We start from the raw sequence: 24,734 nt of genomic DNA on the forward strand, positions 1-24,734 counted from the left end.
ATGGCAGGATTGGAGCTAAGTTAAGAGGATAGATTGAATTGAAGACACCGTGGCGGTGGCAAAAAATTGATGGTGGAATTTCGTAAGACCACTCCATGCTATCTCAGGTTCCCCAACTCAATAACCATATTACTTTCTTATAATAGATTAAATGTTATTTAAATAAAACAAATGAGAAGACTTTGATAGCTGAAACTCAAAAAGGAAGAAAGGCAAATCACGAAGAAAGACTTGAGCCAGCTTTTCCCTCTAGCACGAATCAGATTTGGGTTGGAATCAAAGATCAAATTATTTCACCAAAGAAGACTTGGGAGAAATTTCTCTTTAAAACGGGTTTTCGTCTCTTGATTATAAAGGGGATGCCAAACACGCAGAAATTTCTCTTTCAAATTTCTCTTTAAATGACTGACATAAGAAACCACTTTAAATGCACTACGTCAGTAGGTGTGAAATGAATGTGATTATAGGTGTGAAGAGCCTTTCTTTTCCTCCTTGATCAATGTTATTTGAACTTTGTACATTCATAATCGACTTTTGCTTACCTCCATTTCCTGTGAAAAAATAAACAGTAAAGATTGTCTCCAGTAAATCAATTATCGGGCCACAGACAGCTCTATAAGATTAGAATACTTTGATGCCAATAAAATCCATAGCTATTATGAAAGTCACGAGCACAAAGCAAATCAAATTTGAATCAAACGACAGTCACTAATGTACTACAATCTGGTATACTTGTATTGTGACTCACATGCCATAATCTTTTCTATAACACAGGCCATAATTTAAAAGCCACAATCAGATAAGGGTTTCACTGCCTACAGATTTAAGAGCTTTGAAGTAAATTACAATATTGCCAGAAGGAAAAATATTTTACTTCCAAATCAGTCTTGAGCAGCATATTCTGCATGGCTAATTCAAGCTATTTAGCCCATGTCAAGGCTGATCATTTAAGCGTAAACTTGTTCAAATAACCACAAACATCCATAAGAAGGGCTAACTTGATATGACAACTGCAGTTTCTAGAGCTAAACATGGGGAAAAAGGAAAAATATTTTACTTCCAAATCAGTCTTGAGCAGCATATTCTGCATGGCTAATTCAAGCTATTTAGCCCATGTCAAGGCTGATCATTTAAGCGTAAACTTGTTCAAATAACCACAAACATCTATAAGAAGGGCTAACTTGATATGACAACTGCAGTTCCTAGAGCTAAACATGGGGAAAAAGGAAAAATATTTTACTTCCAAATCAGTCTTGAGCAGCATATTCTGCATGGCTAATTCAAGTTATTTAGCCCATGTTAAGGCTGATCATTTAAGCGTAAACTTGTTCAAATAACCACAAACATCTATAAGAAGGGCCAACTTGATATGACAACTGCAGTTCCTAGGGCTAAACATGGGGAAAAAACAAAACACTGGAAGGCAAAACCAGACTTGTGAAACGAGAAAAAGAATTTAACGATTTCTAAAATATTACAAAAGGATATTTCTGAGAGGAAAAAGATCGACGACATACTTCATACTTACGGATAGCACACTTCCTAGGGCTTCTTACCCTAAAGAAAAACAACACAGAAGATCCTGCTTCTGCAGCAATCTAAAATATCAAAAAACTAAAACCTCAGCTTGAGCTTGTCATGTCGGCACAGTCTGCAATCTTATATGCTTGTACTTTTGCTCACTGTTAAAGCATCTTGCACTCTCGGTCAATCCTTTAGATAAAAGGAGCTTCAACACGACCACCCCATCTTGCAAACCAGCATCAATCTATTCAAAAAAAGGTATATCACATTACCAGAGTGAAAAGATATACGCCTTCAACCATGAGCACAACCGTATCTTTTTATTATTATCAAAGATGGTAAAGCAAGCCCTTAACTGCCATATCTTATTATTATTATTATTATTAATAAGTAATGCCATTTCATTAAAAGAGCATAGGGGAACAACCTTAGTGCACATGTAGTATACAAGAGAAAACCCCTTTAATGAAAAAAAAAAAAAAAAAAAAAAAAAAAAAACACCGAAAAATTACAAAACTGAGGGATTATACGGCCCTGTCCATGTATAAAGCAACTTGACTAAGATATTCTTGAGCTCAATCACCGAAGTCTCATGACCTATTCTTCTCTGAAAAGGCTATTGAGTGATGCCCATAATTCTCTTGCCATGTCACAATGGAGAAAAAAAATTATTTACAAATTCCCTACTCCTTTTACACATGCTACATCAATCCACCACTATGAATTTTCTCTTTCTCCGATTGTCCAAACAAAGAAACTCACTCTCGATGGAACATTGAATCTCCAAAATAGTCTTCCATGGAAATGAAGAACTAGTCGGAGTGGATAACTTTTGATAAAACAATCATATTTCAAACTTTTACCTCTTGGATGGCATCCACCAAATACCATCCGCCCCACCTTGTCTCATTTTGAGAGAATACAACAGATAAAGAAACTTGGTCACTAATTATACTTCCCAATCATGCGCAGGTATGAAAACGATAAATTCCACTAAATGTTGCCATCAGAAATCTGCAAGTAATCTGCCACCCATGCCTCCTTACAACAAGCAATACTAAACAACTCCGAAAAATAATCATTCAAAGGTTGGTCCCCACATCATAATTCATGCCAGAATCTTATCTTAGTACCATCTCCCACTTCATTTTTTTTTTTTTTTGATAAGTAATTTCAAATTCAATAAAAAGCGCAGAGGGGCGCAACCCTAATACACGGGAAGTATACAAGAGAGCTCATAAACGGAAGGAACAGCTAATAAATTTAGAAAGTCTACAAAAGTAGAAACACCTAGGTGGCAAAGACGGGACGCTATCCAAAGATATAGCGTGTTAAGTACACGCTTCCTTAACACTACCATTACAGTCTCGACATCTTCAAAAAGCCTCGCATTCCGTTCCCGCCAAATGCTCCACAAAACACAATGAGGAACTAACCGCCAAACTTTTTTAGCTAGGCCATGCCCAAAAAACGCACCCCATGTAGTCAACAAATCCAACACCGTTTGTGGCATGACCCACTCAACTCCAACTAAAGAAAACATAAAACTCCAAAGCTCACGGGCAGCGTCGCAATGAAGTAACAGATGATCAATAGACTCCCCTTTCTTTTTACACATACAACACCACTCAATAACCACAATATTCCTCTTTCCCAGATTGTCATGGGTCAATATTTTTCCTAAAGCTACCGACCATACAAAGAACGCCACCCTTGTCGGAGCCTTAGCACACCATATATTCTTCCACGGGAATGATGGGCCTTCTTTCCTACTAAGCACTTCATAATATGACCTTACTTCAAAAAAACCCTTGTAGAAAGGTTCCAAACTAACTTGTCACCCTCTCCTTGTCGAATCTAAGTGGAGTACAACCGCTCGAAGAAAGAAAGCACCATCTCCATCTCCCAATCCTGGAATTGCCGCGTAAAGAGAACATTCCAATGAATATTTCCATTCTGAACAACCAAATTATCCACCACCATTGTAGCTTTGTTCCTCACAATACTATACAGAACTGGATAACAATGCTTCAAAGATCTCTCCCCACACCACCAATCATGCCAGAAACTGATATGTGACCCATCCCCTACCACAAACCGAACATAACTACAAAACTTCTCCCATCCTTTCCTGATATATTTCCAAACCCCCACTCCATAGGAACCCGACACCTCAATAGAACACCACCCCCCCTTTAGGCTCCCAAATTTGGCGTCAATCACCAAACGCCATAAAGCCTCTCTCTCCCTACCATATCTCCACAACCATTTACCCAGAAGAGCTTGATTAAACTGGGTGAGGTTGTGAACTCCCAACCCACCTGAATGCAACGGAGTACAAATCCTGTTCCATTTTACTAAATGAAATTTGGCCTCATCCCCTATACCACCCCATAGGAAATCCCTCTGGATTTTTTCAAGACGATTAGCCACCCTCAAAGGAATAGGGAACAACGACAAGAAATACGTGGGGAGATTGGACAGCGTGCTCTTAATAAGAGTCAACCGCCCGCCCTTTGACAAATACATACGCTTCCATCCAGCCAGCTTCCTTTCCATTTTCTCAACCACCCCTTTCCAAGTAGAAACGGACTTGTAAGAGGCACCCAAAGGCATACCCAAGTAAGTCATAGGCAAAGAACCAACCCGACAACCCAAAAGCTGAGCCAACCCTTCAACATCCTCCACCTCACCAATAGGAACAATTTCTAATTTTCCTAGATTGATCCTTAATCCCGATGCTGCCTCAAAGCAAAGAAAGATGCACCTCAGATGTCGAATTTGTTCTTCTTGCGCCCCACAAAAGATCAATGTATCATCAGCAAATAATAAATGATTCACTACTATTGCCTCTGACTCTCTATGTCCCACTGCAAAACCTGTCATCGAACCCTGCTCCAACGCAGCAACCAGCATCCGGCTCAAAGCCTCCATAACCACCACAAATAATAAAGGTGACAGAGGATCACCTTGTCGCAACCCGCGAGAGCTGGTAAAGAAACCCGATGGAGTTCCATTGACAAGGATGGAGAATCTCACCGTAGAGATACAAAAACGAATCCAAGCCCTCCATTTCTCCCCAAAGCCACAACGTTGTAGTAGGTAAAGCAAGAAGTCCCAATTCACATGATCGTAGGCCTTTTCCAAATCCAACTTACACAGCAACCCAGAATCCCCCAAACGAATTTGACTATCCACACATTCATTAGCAATAAGCACTGAATCCAAGATTTGTCGACCACCTATGAACGCGTTTTGGGTGTTTGAAATAATCTTACCCAAAATTGATTTAAACCTGTTCGCAAGGACTTTGGAAATAATCTTGTAAATTCCCCCAATAAGACTGATAGGCCGAAAGTCTCTCACATCCAAGACATCATTCTTCTTTGGCTTCATATCTAACAAAACTTGAAAAACAAACTCCCCACCCCCTCCTAATATGCTTCCACACTCCAACTCCAAAGGACCACTACCTCAGAGCACCAAACTCCACTTAAACAACCCAATTTGGCTTCCACCACCGATCTCCACAAAACCTCCCTCTCTGTTGCAAAATGCCATAACCATTTGCCCATAAGAGCTTGGTTAAACTGAATCAAATTTCTTACCCCCAAACCCCCCATTTGCTTTGGAGAACTAACCTTCGACCAATTTATTAAGTGAAACTTACCCTCATCATTTATACCTCCCCATAAAAAATCTCGCTGAAGTTTTTCTAGCCTTTTAGCCAACCTAACCAAAATGGGGAATAAGGGCATATAGTACGTCGGCAAGTGGACAATGTACTTTTAATCAAAATCAACCTCCCTCCCTTCGACAAATACAATCTCTTCCAACCTACCAACCGCATCTCCATTTTTTCTACAATGCCGCTCCATATAGTAGATTTATAAGAATCTCCTAATGGAAGACCCAAATACTTCATTGGTAGCCTAGTTACACTACACCCAAATATATTAGCCAAAAGATCTACATCAACCACTTCACCAACCGGAAAAATCTCTGATTTAGAAAGATTAATCTTCAACCTCGACATTGCTTCAAAGCACAGAAAGAGACAACACAAATTGCAGAGTTATTCACTATTAGCCTCACAAAGATCAATGTGCCATCTGTAAATAAGGGATGAGACACTACAAAATTGCCATCGTTCCTCAACCCCACCGATAAACAGAAAATAGCCCTCTATCTACTGTGGCCGACATTATCTTACTTGGTGCCTCCATAACAACCACAAATATAAGAGGAAATAACGAATCTACCCGTCTCAAACCACGAGAACTACTAAATGATGCAGATGGAACACCGTTAACAGGAATGAAAAATCGCATTATAGATATACGTTATGCATTCCAAGCTCGTCATTTCTCCCCAAAATCATTTCTCTTCAATAAATACAACAGAAACTCCCAATTCACATGGTTGTAAGCCTTCTTCGATTCCAATTTACACAACAAGCCAGGGACTCCTGATCGAAGTCGACTATCAATACATTCGTTAGCAACCAACACAAAATCCAATATGTCTCCCCCTGATAAACGCATTTTGTGAATTTGAAATGATCTTCTCCGACATTGTTTTCAGCCTGTTTGCTAGTACCTTAGAAAAAAAAAATTAAATAATTTTTTATATACCACCCACTAAACTTATAGGATGGAAGTCCTTAATATCCACAACACCAACTTTCTTAAGAATTAGAGATATAGAAGTTGCATATATGCTCTTTTCAAAGTGTCCTCTACCATGAAACTCCTTGAATATCGCCATTATATCCTCTTTTAGAACCTTCCAACACTTGTGAAAGAAAGCCAATGAGAATCTGTTAGGGCTCGAGGCCTCATCTCCATTCAGATTTCTCATCATCTCATAAACCTCAAAGAACTCTCATCTTCACCAATGCGGTTAAAAGACATGCCATCAAACTTTGGCCTCCAATTAAACTATTTAGAGTAAAGTTGAGAATAGAACTGCATTATGTGCTCCGTTATTTTCATAGAATCTGAAGATAAAGACCCATTAACAACTAAAGCATCAACAATATTATATCTTCGATTAGAATTTTCCAACCGATGAAAGAACTTAGCATTCTTATCACCCTCTTTCAACCATAGCACCTTGATTTTTGCCTCCAACTCTCTTCTTCATAAAAAAAGCAGCCTCTCCAAATCCTTAGAATACTCCTTTCTTTGTCCTTCCTCCTCAAACAATGATTGACCTTCGACAATAATATCAAGCTCTCGAATACCAACCACTAACACACCTTTTTCCTCTTCCCACAATCACCAAAGATCTCTTAATTCCATTTTTTTCAAATCCGTTTTCAAAGCTCTCAATTTACATGCCAACACATAGCTAGGGGAGCCCTGAAAGTAGTAAGACTTGCACCATACTTTCACTTGCACCAAAAAACTCTTAGACTTCAACCACATATTCTCAAACTTAAAATACCGACTTCTCCTACTCGCAACCCCATCAATCACCAAAGATCTCTTAATTCCATTTTTTTCAAATCCGTTTTCAAAGCTCTCAATTTACATGCCAACACATAGCTAGGGGAGCCCTGAAAGTTGTAAGACTTGCACCATACTTTCACTTGCACCAAAAAACTCTTAGACTTCAACCACATATTCTCAAACTTAAAATACCGACTTCTCCTACTCGCAACCCCACAATCAAGCAACAAAGGGAAATTATCTAACAAAAGTCCAGGAAGTCTCATTTGAGCGACATCAAGAAACTATTCTTTCCAATCAATAGAAAGAAGAAACCCATCAATTCTTTACCACATTCATTCTCACGATTATTAGACCACGTAAATTGTCCACCCACAAGTGGGACGCCCATGAGGCCCTATTCAAATATAAAATCTGAATTCCATCATGGCTAGAGAATGACAGGTATCTTTGAATATCAATCGGATACCGAATAGCATTAAAATCTCCCCTAGTGCACCATGGCTCCTCCCCACCAGCTCATAATCCCACCCAACTCATCCTAAAACATTCTCCTATCAATGTCATTATTAGGACCATAAACCCATGCAAATGCCCACTCAAAATCATCACAAACATTTCTTAAGGAACATGCAATGGAGAATCTCCCCACACATTGATGCAGGACAAACAGTAATAAAAGAAATCACAGGGTGAAAGTAAGAGTAAAGAGAGAAAATAAAGGAAAGAGAAGAGGCAAGAAGCTAGAAAGAGAAAGAAGCCAGAAAAAAGCCGATAAAGAGAGAGAATAGAGAAGAAAACTAGGGAGGGGAAGAAAAAATCACTTTCTCATAATTTTAATCCATCATCAAAGTCTCATTCCGTTGGAGTACAAAACATGCTTAAATAGACTCCAACTAAACCCTAGGGCAACGTCCCTTTATTAACATACCTAAAATAATTTATTGACTTATCTAACATAACCTAGGGCAATGGCAATGCCTATTTATTGAATTACAAAAATAACTTACGCATAAAAATTAAATAAAACATAAACTAATAATACAATTGCAACCTAAATAAAATTAAAGAACCCAATTAACTCTTGTTGCTGTGTTCCGCATCATTCTCCCCTGGTTGGAGAAAACTAACCTCGAGTTTTGAAATTTTGAAAGGTTGAAATCCATGCTCTTTTTTTTTTTTTTTTGAAAGGTTGAAATACATGCATAAGCAACCTAACCTCGGTCTGAAATGGCAGCAAGCGTCTAACACTTTCTTTCTTTTTTTTCTCTCCTCCTGAGCCTAACAAATGCTTCTTTACATGTTTTTCTTGCAACCTAGTAACAAGAAACGGGATCTAGAGGTGTGGAGGTTTGTGGTTTGGCAATCCAGGGCTGGGCAGTGGGCTGACGGCGGAGACGGCCAACTGGGGCGGCGCGCCTGGGATGCTGGGTGCAGTGCTTTCTAGAGGTGGCTGGCAAAGAGAAGGCCACATGTGACAAGTGCGGCAATTCTACGGTGGCCAGCGCATCTGGGATGACGGTGGACACTAAGCTGTCTAGATGAAACCATGGTGACGCTAGACAGTTGAGGTTTGTGCTTTTTTAATTATTTTTTTTTTAAAAAAAAGGCCATGGTTTGGGTTGTATGGAAGTGGTTGGGTTTCACAATGTTCTATGGGTGGCAGTAGGGAGGTTTGTGATGATGGACAGTGGTGGTGTTGGAGTGATACTTGTCATGGTGCTGGATCGGACAGATTGTTATGGAAAACAATCGGTATTGGCCCTAATACCAAAGTTGATGCAGTACAAACAGCAATAAAAGAAATCACAAGGTGAACGTAAGAGTAAAGAGAGAGAAAAGAGAAGAGAAAGAAGAGAGAAGAAGCTAGAAAGAGAAAGAAGCCAGAAAAAAGCCAGGAAAGAAAAAATTTAAAAAAGAGGAAGAGAAAATCCCTTTCTCCTCATTTTATTCCATCATCAAAGTCTCCCACCATTGGAGAACAAACCATGCTTAAATAGACTCCGACTAAACCTAAGGGCAACGCCTATTTATTAACTTACCTAACATAATTTATTGACTTACCTAACATAACTTAGGGCAACGACAATGCCCATTTTTTTACAAAAATAACTTATAAAAATTAAATAGAATATAAACTGATAATCCAATTGAAACCTAAATAAAATTAAACGACCCAATTAACTCTTGTTGCTGCGTTCCGCATCATACATTACTCTACCTTTTCCACCACCCTTCTACCCCACATTAACAAAATCTCTCCAGAAGCTCCTCTCACCCCTAAATAACACCAATCCACATGAAGACAACCCCATAAACTTCTCACTACCTCCCTAGAGACGAACTCCAATTTAGTTTCTTGCAAAGAAATAACATCCACCTTCCAATCCCTAATAAGACCTTTAATCCACATTCTTTTATCCTTCTCATTCAGCCCTCTCACATTCCAGGAAAGTATTTTAGGCTTCATTAACATAACATTCCCCCTCCCTTCCCTTTTCCTCTGTTTGAGTGTCCACCTGTAAGTCAAAATTAATGGAGCAAGCCAACCTTTTTAGTTCTCGTTTACCTCTATTCGAACCAAATTTAGGAGAGCTAACCACACCATTCTGATTCCTACTTGTCTCAATTGCTAAAAACAAAGCCATTATCCGCTCATCAAATCCTTCATGGGACAACCCACCACATGACAGAAATATTTTACCCTCTCAACCACCCAATCAGAAGACACTAAATAATTCACTCCATGTTCCTAACTACATTAAGCGGATGAATATTCAGTGGCTCTCTTCCTATACTCTCCTCGTCTGGAGAAGTTACCATAGCCAAATATAGATAAAGCTCAGCCCCATAAGAAGAACCGTTTTCAAACTCACTCTCACTTCCATTCAAACAACTTACTCCCACCCCCCTTTAACTCCTGGCCCTCTAGACTTCCTTTCCCCACCCCATTCTCCAATAGCACCAAAGGGTTTCTAGAGAAATAATTCAAAAAAGGCCTGTTGTACTTTGGTCCAATATCTGCCATCTAATGCTAAAACTGATCACCCAAATGACGAGCTCTCTGAAGACAACCCCACATCCAACGACCCATTCACCCTATATACCTTTCCTTTCACAGTTTCCTCCTTCGGTCTTATCTGTGAGAAACCCAAAACCACCAGTTCCTACAGCTTCTGATATCTGCTTAAACATCACTAAACTAGTTGGGACTTTAGTCGCAACTACCTCCCCTCTGTCATCAAAAGTACCTACGGTTGTGTTTGAGTCAAACCTAGATGCTTTGATGACTTCTTCTACAGTCGTCTACTAACCAGTCACCGAACTTGCCAAAGTCCTACCAACTGCTCCATCCCAGTCGACATCTATTAGACCTTCGATCTTATCTGTGTGAGACCCAAAAGCTCTGATGTCACGGAGTCATTCTATAAAGGGAAAGAAACACAAAAAACACGGAAGAAACGGAAGAAGGATCAAACAAGATAGTGGAACTCAGAAGCTAACTAAAGAAGCCTCAAGAACATGCGAGATCCTGGACATGTGGCGACACCAAACTGAAGCTGAACTTAGCATGGACTACAACTGGTAGCAAATAAAAGGAGCGTGGATTACAGCTGGAAGCAAATAAGAAGAATGATAAACGTGCGGAACGTAGTTTAGCATGTTTTCAAACAACATTGTCGTTTTAGACTTGTAAGCTGCATTTAGATTACTTGTGATGCAAGTCGTAGCATATAAAACCATTATAAACCGCCGAAGCTGGTATTTTGCAGTAGGCTTTATGATTGTAATGTTCTCTTGAACTTGGAGGGAAGGCATCCTCGAACTTGCCATATCAATTCTAATTCTAATTCTAATTCCAATTCCAATTCCAATTTCTTCATCAAATCCATCTATCTCCTTCTCTAAATTCTATTACATTCCTATAATTTCTCTTGAATCCGTATACAATTTATAAAACTGTTACAAGTGGTATCAGAGGCCTCGATCTTGATCTTGAGCTTATGAAAACTAGGTCTTCAACAATGTCGTATGAAGCGCAACAATGGAAAGTGTTGAGGGACAGAATGACCCTCATGCAAGCTGAAATAGTGACTAGAACTGATTTGCAAGCAGCTATGCAATTGGCTATGAAACAAAGCCAGTCGGAAATGTTGAAGCAATTCCAAGAATTGCTGAATGCTAACAATAGGCACACAAATGGACAGCATGATCCAAGTTTCAATCATGGAACCAATGGACATAGTTTCTGTGGAGGACCTTCACACCATAAATGTAACAGCTCAGGGGATGGGTTTCATACCCGGACGATTAGGCTAGAGTTTCCTCATTTCGATGGGGAAGATCCAGAAACGTGGTGTTGCTGTGCTACTCAATTTTTCGATTTCTATGAGACGCCGAATGCACGCTCTCCATTTCTTCCTTTCATATGGAAGGTAAGGCTCTTGTATGGTTTCAAGAGTTAAAGGCTAATAAATGTCTTTCTACATGGGAAGAGTTTGTTAGGTCTATGAACATTAGATTTGGAAAAGGATCCTACGATGACCGTATCGAAACCCTAACAAAATTGAAACAAGTAGGTTGCTTGAAGAATATAAGACTCAATTTGATAATCTGGCCATTAAGGTTCAAGGGCTGCCTGAATCTCATCAACTAAGCATATTTTTGGGAGGTTTAAAGGATGAGATATAGCTACCGGTGAGAATGTTCAATCCTAAGAGTTTAATTGATGCCTACTCCCTAGCCAGAATTCAAGAAGAATGTGTGATGACTACTAGGAGAGTTGTTAGGCCTACATGGAGTTCTAATCAATTCCAAACCTCTAGTCACAGGGTGCATGCTGAGATACCAGTTGGATTCTCGAAGGGCAATGGTTGTGCTGGCACTCGGGTGACTATGCAGGGACATCCAAGGCAAATTAGTCAACCTCTATTTGGAGCTGGCCAAGCTGTGAAGGGCAGTGGTAATCTGAATCAGGCCCTGGTTCCAGTCCAGAAGATGTCTCAAGCACAAATGGAAGAAGAAGGAAGGGACTATGTTATTCCTGTGACTCAAAATGGAGTAGGGGCCACGTATGCAGTGTAACTAAGTTGTTTCTCAACGAAGCTATAGGAGAAAATGATGAAGAGGAGCTTAGAGAGATACCACGAGAAGAAGATGACCCTGGTGAATTCTTCCTAGAGGAATTTCCAAAAATCTCTCTTAATGCCATCATTGGAACCCCTAATCCAAAGACAATGAGGATTGTAGCGATTTTGAAATATCAACAAGTGACAATCCTAGTTGACTCGGGTAGTACCCACAACTTCCTAGATATTAAGATTGCAGCAATTCTTGGTATTCAACCGATGGCTCATGATGGGATCACAATTCAGGTGGCTAATGGACAGGAGGTGGCTAGCCCAGGCAGATGCAGGGAAGTGGGATTCAAGATGAAGGGTTATGTTTTCAAAATTGACCTCTTCAAACTACCATTGGCAGGATGTGACATTGTTTTGGGCATCCAATGGTTACACACCTTAGGGCCCATTTTTTGGGACTTTGTGAAGCTAAAGATGCAATTCAGCCTACAAGGGCAAAGCTGTGTGCTGCAAGGTATACAACAAGGTCCTAATGTTAGCTTAGAGGAAGGGGAATCTTTTAAGTTCACAAGGACAGAAAAAAAGGGAGTGTTGATGGCTAATACACCCCCCAAATTGGAAGGAACTACTAAATTGCAAGGGCCTTTGCAAGACCTTTTACAGCAGTATGAAGATGTGTTCAAGGAGCCTAAAGGTCTACCACCGGTTGGGTCTCATGACCACGACATTCCTCTTCAAGAGGGAGTGTAGCCAGTTTCTGTAAGGCCCTACCGATACCATTTTTACCAGAAGAAACTGAAAAGATACTTAGGGAGCTGTTGCACTCGGTCATCATTAGACACAGCCATAGCCCTTTCTCCTCTCCGGTTCTGTTGGTGAGGAAGACCGATGGCACATGGAGAATGTGCATTGATTATAGATCCCTAAATAAGGTAACTATCAAAGACAAATCCCCTATATCTATTGTTGATGAATTGTTGGAAGGCTAAAAATTTCTCTATACTGGATTTAAGATCCGGTTATCACCAAATTAGGGTGGTTGATGCTGATATCCCTAAGACAGCCTTAAAAACTCATGAGGGCCATTATGAGTTTCTTGTCATGCCCTTTGGGCTAACAAATGCCTCCTCCACATTTCAAAGCCTCATGAACCACATTTTTAATCCTTATCTCCGAAAGTTCATCCTGGTATTTTTTTGATGATATACTAGTGTATAGTAAGGATTTGGAGGCACATAAAGGTCATTTACGGCTGACTCTTGGCCTGTTAAGACAAAATCAATTGTTTGCTAAAATGTCCAAGTGTAGATTTGGATGTGCGGAGGTAGACTACTTGGGACACATGGTTTCTATCAAAGGTGTTTGTGCGGATCCAGGGAAGATTAAGGCAATGGTGGATTGGTCCTTTCCTAAGAACATCAAGTCACTGAGGGGTCTTTTAGGCCTAACTGGCTACTACCGCAAGTTCATCAAAGGGTATGACTCTATTGCTGCCCCCTTAACAGCCATGTTGAAAAAGAATTCCTTTTGTTGGACAGACTTGGACAAGGAAGCTTTTCAGTCCCTGAAGACTGCAATGACTCAAGCCCCAGTCTTAGCTTTGCCTAATTTTTCCCAACCTTTCACTATTGAGTGTAATGCTAGTGGATTGGAGATTGGAACTGTTTTGATGCAGGATAAAAGACCTATTGCCTATCTCAATAAAGCCATTAAGGGTAAGGCCGTGCACATGTCCACCTATGAGAATGAATTGTTTGCCCTAGTTCCCGCCATCTAGAAATGGAGACCTTCTCTTTTAGGATAGTCCTTCATTGTTAAGACGGGACCAACAAAGCTAAAAGTTTTTACTAGAGCAGAAGGTAGGCACCCCTTTCCAACAGAAATGGATCACCAAGTTGTTGGGTTATGATTTCACCATTGAGTACAAAAAAGAGGTAGACAACCCGGTAGCTGATGCTTTGTCTAGAAGGACAGCTTGGAATGATGAAGTAACCATGTCCTTATTGTCTATTCCTACTGCCAATTGGGTGAATGAGTTAAAATCTCAATATCAAGCAGATGAGGACTTGCAGTCATTGCTTGATAAGTGGCATCAGCATGAGTTAGATACTCGAAAGTACTCTCTTAGAGATGGCCTCCTACTCTACAAGAACAGAATCCTTCTAGGCAAGTCTCCACAACTTAAGGCCAAAGTCTTGTCTTTTGTGCATTGTGACCCTATGGCAGGCCGTTCAGGCTATGAAAAGACCTTACACAGAGCTAAGAAGGACTTCTATTGGAAGGGTATGAGGAAGGATTTGAAGAAGTTCATTCGGGAGTGTGAGTTGTGTCAACAGAATAAACATGAAAATGTTTCTCCTACTGGTTTACTCCAGCCCCTTCCCATTCCTACAAAGGTTTGGGCAGACATTTCTATGGATTTAGTGGAAGGCTTACCTGATACAGACAAAATCTTGGAGGGCTACGTGGCAGTACCATAGCCCCCAAGCCGGCAGTGAATAAGGAGTAGTATCTCCACAATTATTATAGCTAGTAAGGAATAGAATTCCACTAGTATTGTTCTTTCCTATTTAGATTTTCTGCATGATGTAACAACGGCTAGACCTAATGGTTATGTCTTATGACATAGTCGTCTCCTATTTAAGTATAACCCTAATGGATAAAGAATCATGCTGAATTATTATCAAACCTAGAACATCTTTTGGTGTCTTGGAGGTCACGGCTCTCTCAAAGTAGCCCATATCCCTTTTCCTTTGTTCTTTTATTATTTGATTGCATCCTTACCCCTCTCTCACAGCCACTCTGTCATCATGGTGGTGGTTGACCGATTATCTAAGTATGGCAATTTCACTGCTCTATCCCATCCTTATACTACAGCCACAATAGCTCAATTGTTTGTCTCTCAGATTTTCAAATTATATGGTATGCCTACTTCTATTATCTCTGATTGAAACCCAATTTTTACTAGTGCCTTTTGGAAGGAATTTTTCAGTTTGCAAGGCACTTCTCTCAAGATGAGCACTAGTTACCACCCACAGATGGATGGGCAAACCGAAATTGTCAATAAATGTCTTGAGAACTACTTTAGGTGTTTCACTCAAGATCGCCCTAAACAGTGAACTTCCTAGCTACCCTGGGCCGAATACTGGTATAATACTAGTTGGCATGCCTCTATTCAAATGACTTCTTTTGAGGCGGTCTATAGGTCACCCCCTCCCCGTTTACTTACCTATATTCCAGGTACTACATGAGTTGAGGCAGTGGATGAGGTGCTCCGCACCCGTACATAGATCGTGGCGAGACTCCACCAGAATCTGCAACTGGCCTAGCAGCGTATGAAGAAGTACAAGGATTTAAAGTGCAGTGAAAGAACATTTGAAGTGGGTCAGTAGGTTTACCTTTGGTTGCAACCTTATAGGCAGTCCTCTATGGCTTCCCACCGAGCTCTTAAACTTTCACCCAAATTTATGGGCCTTTCACAATCATCCGCAAGGTAGGTGTCGTTGCTTATGAGCTGGATTTGCCCCCTGAGCCTGAGATTCACCCAATGTTTCATGTCTCTCAGCTTAAACTCAAGCTGGTATCCACTTCATCTGTTCTGCCCATGCTTCCTCCGATGGATTCTCTTAGCGTTCTTCAGCCTCAGCCTGTGGAGGTGCTTGCTTGCCATTCTCGGCCGAAGAACAATCGCCCTTTCATCGAGTTGCTTGTCTGTTGGGAGGGTTAGTCGACGAATGATGCGACTTGGGAGGAGTGTTTTACAGCTTGAAAAATGCCTACACACACCTTGTGGCAAGGTGTTTTAAAAGGGGGGAGTAATGTCACAGACTCATTCTATAAAGGGAAAGGAACACAGAAAACACAGAAGCGGAAGAAGGATCAAGCAAGACAGTGGAACTCGGAAGCTAACTAAAGAAGCCTCAAGAACATACAAGATCATGGACACATGGCGACACCGGACTGAAGCTGAACTTAGCATGGACTAAAGCTGGTAGCAAATAATAGGAGCGTGGATTACAGCTAGAAGCAAATAAGAAGAATGATAAATGTGCGGAATATAGTTTAGCATGTTTTCGAACAACATTGTCGTTTTGGACTTGTAAGCTGCGTTTAGACATAGCATAGAAACCATTATAAACAACCGAAGTTGGTATTTTGCAGTAGGCTTTATGATTGTAATGTTCTCTTGAGCTTGGAGGGAAGGCATCCTCAAACTTGCCATATCAATTCTAATTCCAATTTCATTTCTTCATCAAATCCATCTATCTCCTTCACTAAATTCTATTACATTCCTATAATTTCTCTAGAATCCGTATACAGTTTACATAACTGTTACATCCGACGTCTTTTGCTGCCGTCATCTGACGAAAAGCCAAACTCAATCTCAGTATCACCACCTTCCTTGGCGACAAACCTCCCATGCATAGATTCTGCTGGATCAATGGCTTTTTTACTATCCTTCCCCTGACCCGCCTCCAAACCCGCTTCGCCTTCCAAACCGCCTTCCAGTGATAGATTGCCTTACACATCGGGTCAAACCTGACACGAACATTCAAATGGGTCGAGGCTTGATTTCTTTCATTTGCCCCACCCATTATAATCTTCCCACACAACCCATTTGTCTTATATGGCCAGTTGACCCCATTGGACCTAATAATAGACTGGCCTAATCCTTTTATGCCCTCTCCTTCATTCCCCAAACCCAAATCCTTAATTCCTTCAATGGGTTGACAATCCAATGTTGCAAACTCAAGCCCATTAATAAGACCCACCTCTATCATTTTCAAATATTTCTCCACTTCCTTTGTTAATGAAATCAAAAGTTCTTTTTACAAACCGAAGATTCGGGGGATTCACCGAAGCCAACAATGGAAAACTTTGTCTGTCCGCACTGACTTTCTTCACAAAACTATCGAGTAAAGGCTACACCTCTTTACTACCAAAAACATATGTTTCTTTTACCTTATATGACACCGAAATTCCCACAATACCCCAGCTGATCCAATTTCCGGAGCATATTCCGTCCCTACCATCGCATCCATGTACGATCTTTTGCCGTTAACCACCATCGGGTCCTTTTCCAACAACGACTAAAACCCACTCGGCCCACTCTCCTTCGAATCGAAACCCGCTACCACTTTCTGCCTAAGTCTTCTATTTTCTGATCGTACGACCGTTGACCATTCTCCACCAACCGTGACAACAACGAAAAACCACCATGAGTTTTATCTTCTTTGCTCCCAACCTGACCATGAGGCTCTAGAAAATTGATAGCCTTTCTCATTTGTTCAACACAATCACTCCATCCTCTACCTTCATGTCCCTCCAGTATAACAATGAAACTTCGCCGTGCTCTTACACCATACTCCGATAACTCCAAAAACCTCCCATGGCTATTTGCATGCCTGTGGGCAATATACACTACATCCCCAGACCTAAACAAACTATAAAAAATCACTCAAATTCTCTCCACTTATCAACTCCTCCACCATTGTTCGCAGCCACCTCATGCTCAGTTTGCCCAATATCACTCCAAGAAAGGTACCTCTGCTCCTCTCGGCAAAACAAAGGCCTCCTTTTCTCTTCATATCGGAGCTCACATGATTTTGCTTCGACGTAGAAGAATCCCAAATATCCCATGATACTGAACTGCCATATCTGGGTTGATGTCGTAACACAAAGCAGCTCGATCTTATAAGTGAAAAAAGTACAGATTTAAATAAATGTCATTCATAGTCTGAAAGGGGAATCTGTAACATATTGAATCTGAATATATGGTGATATTCTTATGCATTGTGTGTAAGAAAGATCCAAATTCATGGAAAACTGCATATAAAAATGCTCCAAAATGCCCTAAAGTGTTTCTATCAACTGGTTTCAGAATCCTAAGAAAAATAAGGTTGTGCTAAACATAAAGGTCAATTACATGGTTGTCTAACATAATTAAGAGTAAGTAAACACAACTTACTCGTTCTTGAGCCGTTGTATTGAACTTTTGGAGCAAGAATGCTTTGGGATCCATTTGTCCAGGCGGCCTACCAATACCTAAAAAGATAAATGAAATAATTTAGCAGTACAAAAAGAAAAATAAAACATTTAGGAGCCACATTTAAGTTGGGACATTCAAACTAACCAATTCTTAGCCGAGGAAATTCTCTGTTGCCTCTAAAATGAGAGATCAGACTCTTTAGCCTAGTTTAGTTATAGAGGAAAAAAAAAAAGAGTAAATAACTACATACATTCCACAAAGAAGCACTTAAAAAATCAATGCCAAGACTAAAACTCTTTGTCTTCTTACATAGACAATTAACATATTAAAAAAAGGACGTAGATCAACACTCTTACTTGGAGACCAAAAAGAAAACACTTTCTTTATCAGCTACTTAATTAAAACTCTGGAAATCCACAAATTCAAAAATACATCGTGTTTCTACTTTTGTAGACTTTCTTAATTTATTAGTTGTTCCTCCTGTTTAGGGGCTCTCTTGTATACTTCCCGTGTATTAAGGTTGCGCCCCTCTGCGCTTTTTATTGAATTTTAAATTACTTATAAAAAAAAAATCTGCATGTGCGGCTAACTGGGAACTGTTTCCAATACTTATCATGCTTTTTATCCATAACTAGTACTCACCAAAAACACACTGTAAGCACATCGCCTTCAACCAAGTCTTAAGTTATCTAAACCCACATGATGTCCTAAAAGTAGTCGATTGTAATTCAACAAAGGCGGGGCAACATAATATATCAACAACGTTTTGCGAAATAAATCATCATTTGAACTTTCTAGCATACTGAATTCCAGACCAAAACAGTGGGTCAACAACAAAAAGTTAGAAGTAACATTTCATAAATATTTAAATTGAGGTTATATGCTTGCCATCTAATCAAGACAGAGTAGGGGAAAAAAATTACTGGATCCTTGTACTTGCTTATACATTCTCTTTAAACTTGTGTACGAATTAGCCATTTGAAATGACACAATGAAGCTGATACAGAAGAAAAATATTATGAAATAGGGAATCATTCATAAAACAAACATCTAAATTTTATTTCTTCCATTTATAATTATATCTCACTATAGCAATGATTTTTCCCTTTCATGCTCTACCACTAATCTATTATAGTTCAAGAGAAAGGGTTTCAATATCCTACTCAACGAAACAAATTGCCTATACTCTCACTTCTATCTCTTAGTCTTAGAAGTATATATATCATAATGGGTTTTATTGTACTGGCCTAGGTCACAGACCCAAACTCTTTCCTGGTGACGAGTTCCAAGCTTAAAAATCATTCTATCAAAGCAGCATCCTAGCATTAAAAAGTATACCTTACTTATGCTTGATCTGCAATTGTAGGTTACATTTCGAATGGCACGGAGCTCTCACTATAAGAAAAAGGTGGAGGGTGAAATCGTGCTATAGAAAACCCTTTTGGTGCGTGTTTATATGTCATATTAAACATTCACCACAATTCTCAATGCATTTATATACAATTAAATACTCATATTCCTTCCGAAATTAGAATCTTTTATCTCCATCATTTGCCTTTACAACAAAGGCTATTCAAATTATAAGAGAGAGAAACTCCCCAGCGTCTGAGTGGGATCTAAATTCACATCAAGAACATTTGCAAAATCAAACCATCATTAACATATTAACTTATGCATAAGGATGGAAAGCTACTTAAACAATTAAAATGATTGTTTTCTCTACACACCCGTTGTGGCTTCTATGACCTCCTTTAGGGTGAAGACGAAGGACCCCACAAGGCAAGTCCATGTCATCGTGAAACTACAATCATAAAACATTATGGCAGCATAAATGTTATCAATTGAAGAAAACCTAAAAAGGGCCATGCAAGGGAAAAATTACCACAATCACACGATTAAGAGGTAGCTTATAGTAAGCTGCAAGTGGTCCAATCTGCAGTTAATCCCAAAAAAAAAAAAAAAAAAAAAAAAAAAAAAAAAAAAAAAAAAAAAAAAGTCATTGCGTAAAACCTATATCCCATGTGAGATTCCAAATGTAAAAAAAAAAAGAATGGAAACGTGATCCAGATTTCCACAGCATATATCTTAAGCTGCTTAACATACAAAACCAGACCACTAAGGAATTGCGAAAAAGACAAAACAATACAGATGCCTCTGTCTTATTAAATATGTTTGCATAAATATTGGAAAGAGAATGAGGGAAGAAATTACATATTGTGCAGAGTACAGCTAAAGCATAGAAGGTAACTCGCACATCAAATCAACAGGTAGTTGCACCCGTTCTTGGTAGAATACCAAGTTTATGGAATAGAAGCTCCCATTTATTATAAACATAAATCTTAAATTATTCCAGATCACTTGAATTATTAATAGGGTAAATATAAATTTATTCCCTAATTAATCACATCATTTCAATTCACCCCCTTCGTTTCTAAATCCAACTTTTAACTCCTTAAGTTTTTTGAAATTTTCATACCATTTCTTCCATACAAAATCATCTCAAACTACTAACATGACATTAACCTCATTTATGCCACATCAGCATCGTTAATGCGGCATCCCCCACTCCCTTGCAGGAGGGGGGGGGGGGGGGGGGGGGGGGGGGGGGGGGGGTGCATGGTGTGCTACCCCTCCCTTTTTTGTTTTTTTTTTTAGATTCTAATTTTTAATAAAAAAAAAATAATAAAAAAAAATAAAAAATAAAAAAAATTACTGAGGTGGCAAAAATGTTGATGTGGCATTAACGGGGTTAAAAGTCGAAAAACTTTATGTGGACAAAAGTTTGGAAATTTTAACTGAGGTGGAAAAAATGCCACATCAGCAATTTTAGATGATTTTGACAGAATGAGTGAAATGAAAAATTCGAAAAACTTAAGGAGTTAATAGTCAAATTTAGAAACCCATAGAGTAAATTGAAATGGCATGATTAATCAGAGATTAAATTTATATTACCCTTACTAATAACATAAAAAGATTAATGTGGACAAAAGTACAAGTAATAAAGAGCATAATTTCATCAGAAGCTAAAAGTAAATATCTCAGTCACTTACAGATTCACCACTAAGATTCATATAAGTTTGAGGCTTTGCAAGGAAAACAGGGACCTCACCAACAAAACCTGAGGTTGTTACCAAATAACCATGAATTTCACCAACAAAAACAAATAATTGAAGAAAAGATAATGTAAAATATAAAGGCGAACGGAGCAAAGTGGCATGCCTTCCCCAAAGATAGCTTTGCAGCGAACTGTGTTAATTGAAATCCCTTGTGATTCAGCAAATGCATCAATCAACTCAAACCCCACCTAGTTCGAAACAAGTTAAGATGTATTTTAAAGTTAAATAACAATTAAAGAAACTGAAATTATTGTCTTGAGATGCATAATTTCATGTAATACATTATGTCTGGTTCCTTTGTACTTATCCCCAGGGTTGCCCAAGCCTACAAAGAGCCATGGTCGTGAAGTAACAGTGCAAAAGCAACGCCTATTTAACCTGCTAAGCATCTCCTTTCATGTCCTCCAATGCATGGGGCTACAAAACCATAACTCAAGCTTTTTTTTTCTTGTAAAAAAATCCTCTTCTTCACCAATTCTTAATCACCTGCAATAATTTATTTTAAAGTTAATTTTATTAGAAAGTGAAGAACCTCAGGAAGTATAAAAAACAGTTCACCTTAAAAATTAAAAATCACAAGCAATGACGGTATAGGAATAGCGACACGTTGATGGGGTTTAGAAAGGGAAACAAAATTGGTTACTTCACTCCAAACTTTATCTTCACTGTTCACTGAACAATGAACTAGCACAAAGTGACTCTCTGTATATGGGGGTAATGAGTAATGTTACATATTATCCCACTGTCCTCCTTTAGTCCCCCAAAATTGATGTGGCTCTTAAAATCACCATTGAATTTATGATAGATCATTATTGAATTTTGATACAATGGTGATTTTAAGAGCCACATCAATTTTAGGAGGACAAAGGGATGATATGTAGCATTACTCGGGGATAATTGTGCAAGGCTCGTGGTTTGATAGCAACTAAAATACATTTATCCAAAACATCGTCAGCCATGAAGTAGGTCTGCCTATCAAAATCAATAGATGAGGCAGACCATTTTCGGCTATAACGCCTGGCAAGGACACCGAGCCACCATCTACAATTCAGAAGAAGTGTTCACACAGCACAAAAAAAAAAAAAAAAAAAAAAAAAAAAAAAAAAAAAAAAAAAAAAAGAAAAGAAAAAAAAAAGAGAAAGAGAAAGAAAGAAAGAAAGTCATAGCATCCAATCGCATCAGCAAACGGATATCAGAAACCAAAACATATCAAGTACGAAAAACAAGCATGAATCATCATCTGGGAATCAAACATGAGTCGCAGAATAATAAGACTGATGAAATATTTCCACTTTTGATCATTCAATGAAAATTTATACATTCACGACCTTTCAACAAACAAGTAGAGTGCATCCAATTTTAGAACTACACATGCAAAATCGCTCAAGAGCATGACAAGGTTCAAAATATTTGTCCCTTACGATGCTGGCAAAACATAAACCACACAGTTAGCATAAGTCAATGAAAGTAATCCAATATTTATCAGAATGCATAATGGGTTAAGGTACAAAGCCCTTAAATTAATAATTGGCGAAAAGTGAGAGCATGAAAGCCGACAAAGTATTGAGATTCATGCTGTCCATAATCCCAAGAAATGAGAGAGTTTCAAATTAAAAGTTCAGTTTTCTTCGTTTTCCTCAGCTTTTCTCTGGAATCAAACAGAACCTGAACTTAGTTTCCACAAAGGTGCATACCTCCGTATTGAACTTGTTCTCCTCTGGGTTTCTTCGTATCCTTCAAGAAGAGTGCGCGCGCGGATATAACGGCATTCAGCTTTGAATTTGGAGCATTCAAGACCCCAAGAGAAGACACGAGGCGGATAATCGAACTTCGAAGGTTCTGGAGGGAAACATAAGGGGCTCCGAATAAGAAAAAGAAGTAACGCTACTATTCGCAGTCGCAGCTTGCACCCGTTTTTTATTTTTATTTTTATTTTTTAGAGAAGTTTGCACCCGTTTGGCAACTCGTGACTGTTTTAAGTGATTTTCTGAGTCCCTTAAAAAAAATACTTGAAGTACGTTGCGTCAGTTAAATATAAAATATAAAATAAATGAATATAAAAAGTAATATTACTAAAAATTAAAAAATTCATGCAATTAATTATTAGTCTAGGATTTAGACTCCAACGCGCCGCTAAAAACCAACCAAGAAGCAGGAAATAAATATTCAAATTAACTACTACAATTATGAAATCAACAAGCCAACAAACACATAATACAGCGATTTTTGTTGACAAAGGAAAAACTTTGCACTAAAGAAACACTTTTACGGGGTAGCCAAACTTAGGCTTTCACTTAATCATATGAAGAAGAAACTACAGAAAAAAGCAAACCTTACTCTCTAGGAATTTTACTATATCACTTTGTAGGACGACGTGTTCCTCACGAGTCTCTACTCCAGCTCTGCAATTGGTTGTTCTTCAATGAGCAAACTCTTTACCAATCACTATCGGTAGACTTCAATTATTGCTTCAGTTGTGCAATCGCAGAACATTGGCTTGAATCTCCTTCCAAGAATCTTCACACATCTAGCTTCTTGGGATCAACACTAAAGAGTCTAGTATATTATAACTCCAAGCTCTTGAGACATGTCTCTCAAAAACTCTCTAGAAGGCTCTGAAAATTGTATGATTGAGAGATGTAAAGAGTTGAAAGAAACATAGGCGTTATATAGCAATCTGTGAAAACTACGCGATGGCATCCGGATAGGTAAGTTTGCCGTCCGGACCCAGCTAGGGTAAATTAACCCTAACCAACTCTCATGTTCGAGTGACTGTCCAAGGTTTCCGGACATCTACTCTACATCTGCATTGTCTGTAGCGCCGTCCAAACATCCCTAGCAATAAGATGTTTCTGGAGTAATCCAGACCTGTGCAGCTCCATCCATACATGTCAAGGAATAGATACTTTCTAGAACAATTACCATCCGGACATCTAGCTTTGTACTTATCTGTTTCAGCAGTTTTTCTTCAATCGCAGACTTAGTACACAACTACCCAAACCCCAAAACTTGAAATTAAGTTTGGACACCAGATGAGCCATTTATAAGACCTAACAAACTTCTCATTTATCCATTCGGTGACAAAACTTTTATAAACACATATGAGTAAAGGTGTAATAGAAGTGAACTTGAGCGAGTAGCTAAGTGATCTGTCGAGCTCGACTCGTTCAATTTTTTCTCGAGTTTGAGCTCGAGCTCGAGCTTACCACAAGCCTAGTTTTTGTGTTCAAATTCGGCTAGCCAAAAGTGGAATCCCTGTGCGAGATCGAGCTCAAACTCGATCATTTTGGCCAAGTTCAAGCTCGAGTACTCAACTCAACTCAAGCTCGGCTCAAGTCAAACCTCTCAGATTCAGAAAGTATGCGGGTCGTCTCAGGCAAGGCGTTGTGATCATGGTTGTGGTATTTCAAGTCGACCTTAGACTCAGCCAAGTGAAAGATCCGGATGGAGTAGATGGATCAAAGTTTGATTAGAGGGAGGGAACGTCGCAGTTGTAATTCGTAGTAGTAAGGAAAGAAAAGTGTTCGGCAAAATAAATAAGAAGAAAGTTGAAAAAATGAGAAGTGAGAAG

At 39.1% G+C, this 24,734-nt stretch overlaps 1 protein-coding gene across 4 annotated transcripts; it reads right to left on the reverse strand.

Annotated features, from left to right (window-relative positions):
* Window positions 1-325: 325 nt before the first annotated feature.
* LOC133876400 (peptidyl-tRNA hydrolase, mitochondrial) lies at window positions 326-23,804 on the reverse strand. 4 transcript variants are annotated; one of them, XM_062314677.1, is made up of 10 exons: window positions 22,858-23,099; window positions 21,445-21,649; window positions 21,267-21,351; window positions 21,098-21,165; window positions 19,930-19,980; window positions 19,775-19,848; window positions 18,192-18,250; window positions 18,027-18,103; window positions 1,622-1,768; window positions 326-551 (listed from the first exon to the last, which is right to left on the reverse strand). In XM_062314677.1, the coding sequence occupies exons 2-9, from the start codon at window positions 21,550-21,552 to the stop codon at window positions 1,637-1,639; spliced, it is 654 nt and encodes a 217-aa protein (XP_062170661.1). In that variant the 5' UTR covers window positions 21,553-21,649; window positions 22,858-23,099; the 3' UTR covers window positions 326-551; window positions 1,622-1,636. The 4 variants fall into 4 exon arrangements, with proteins under 4 accessions (XP_062170661.1, XP_062170660.1, XP_062170658.1 ...); XM_062314676.1 differs by lacking the exon at window positions 326-551 and adding an exon at window positions 23,501-23,804 and having other exon boundaries at window positions 1,433-1,768; window positions 22,858-23,002; XM_062314674.1 differs by lacking the exon at window positions 326-551 and having other exon boundaries at window positions 1,433-1,768; window positions 22,858-23,098.
* Window positions 23,805-24,734: the final 930 nt, after the last annotated feature.

Source organism: Alnus glutinosa, chromosome 8 (genome assembly GCF_958979055.1).
Source record: "Alnus glutinosa chromosome 8, dhAlnGlut1.1, whole genome shotgun sequence".
NCBI classification, from domain to species: domain Eukaryota; kingdom Viridiplantae; phylum Streptophyta; class Magnoliopsida; order Fagales; family Betulaceae; genus Alnus; species Alnus glutinosa.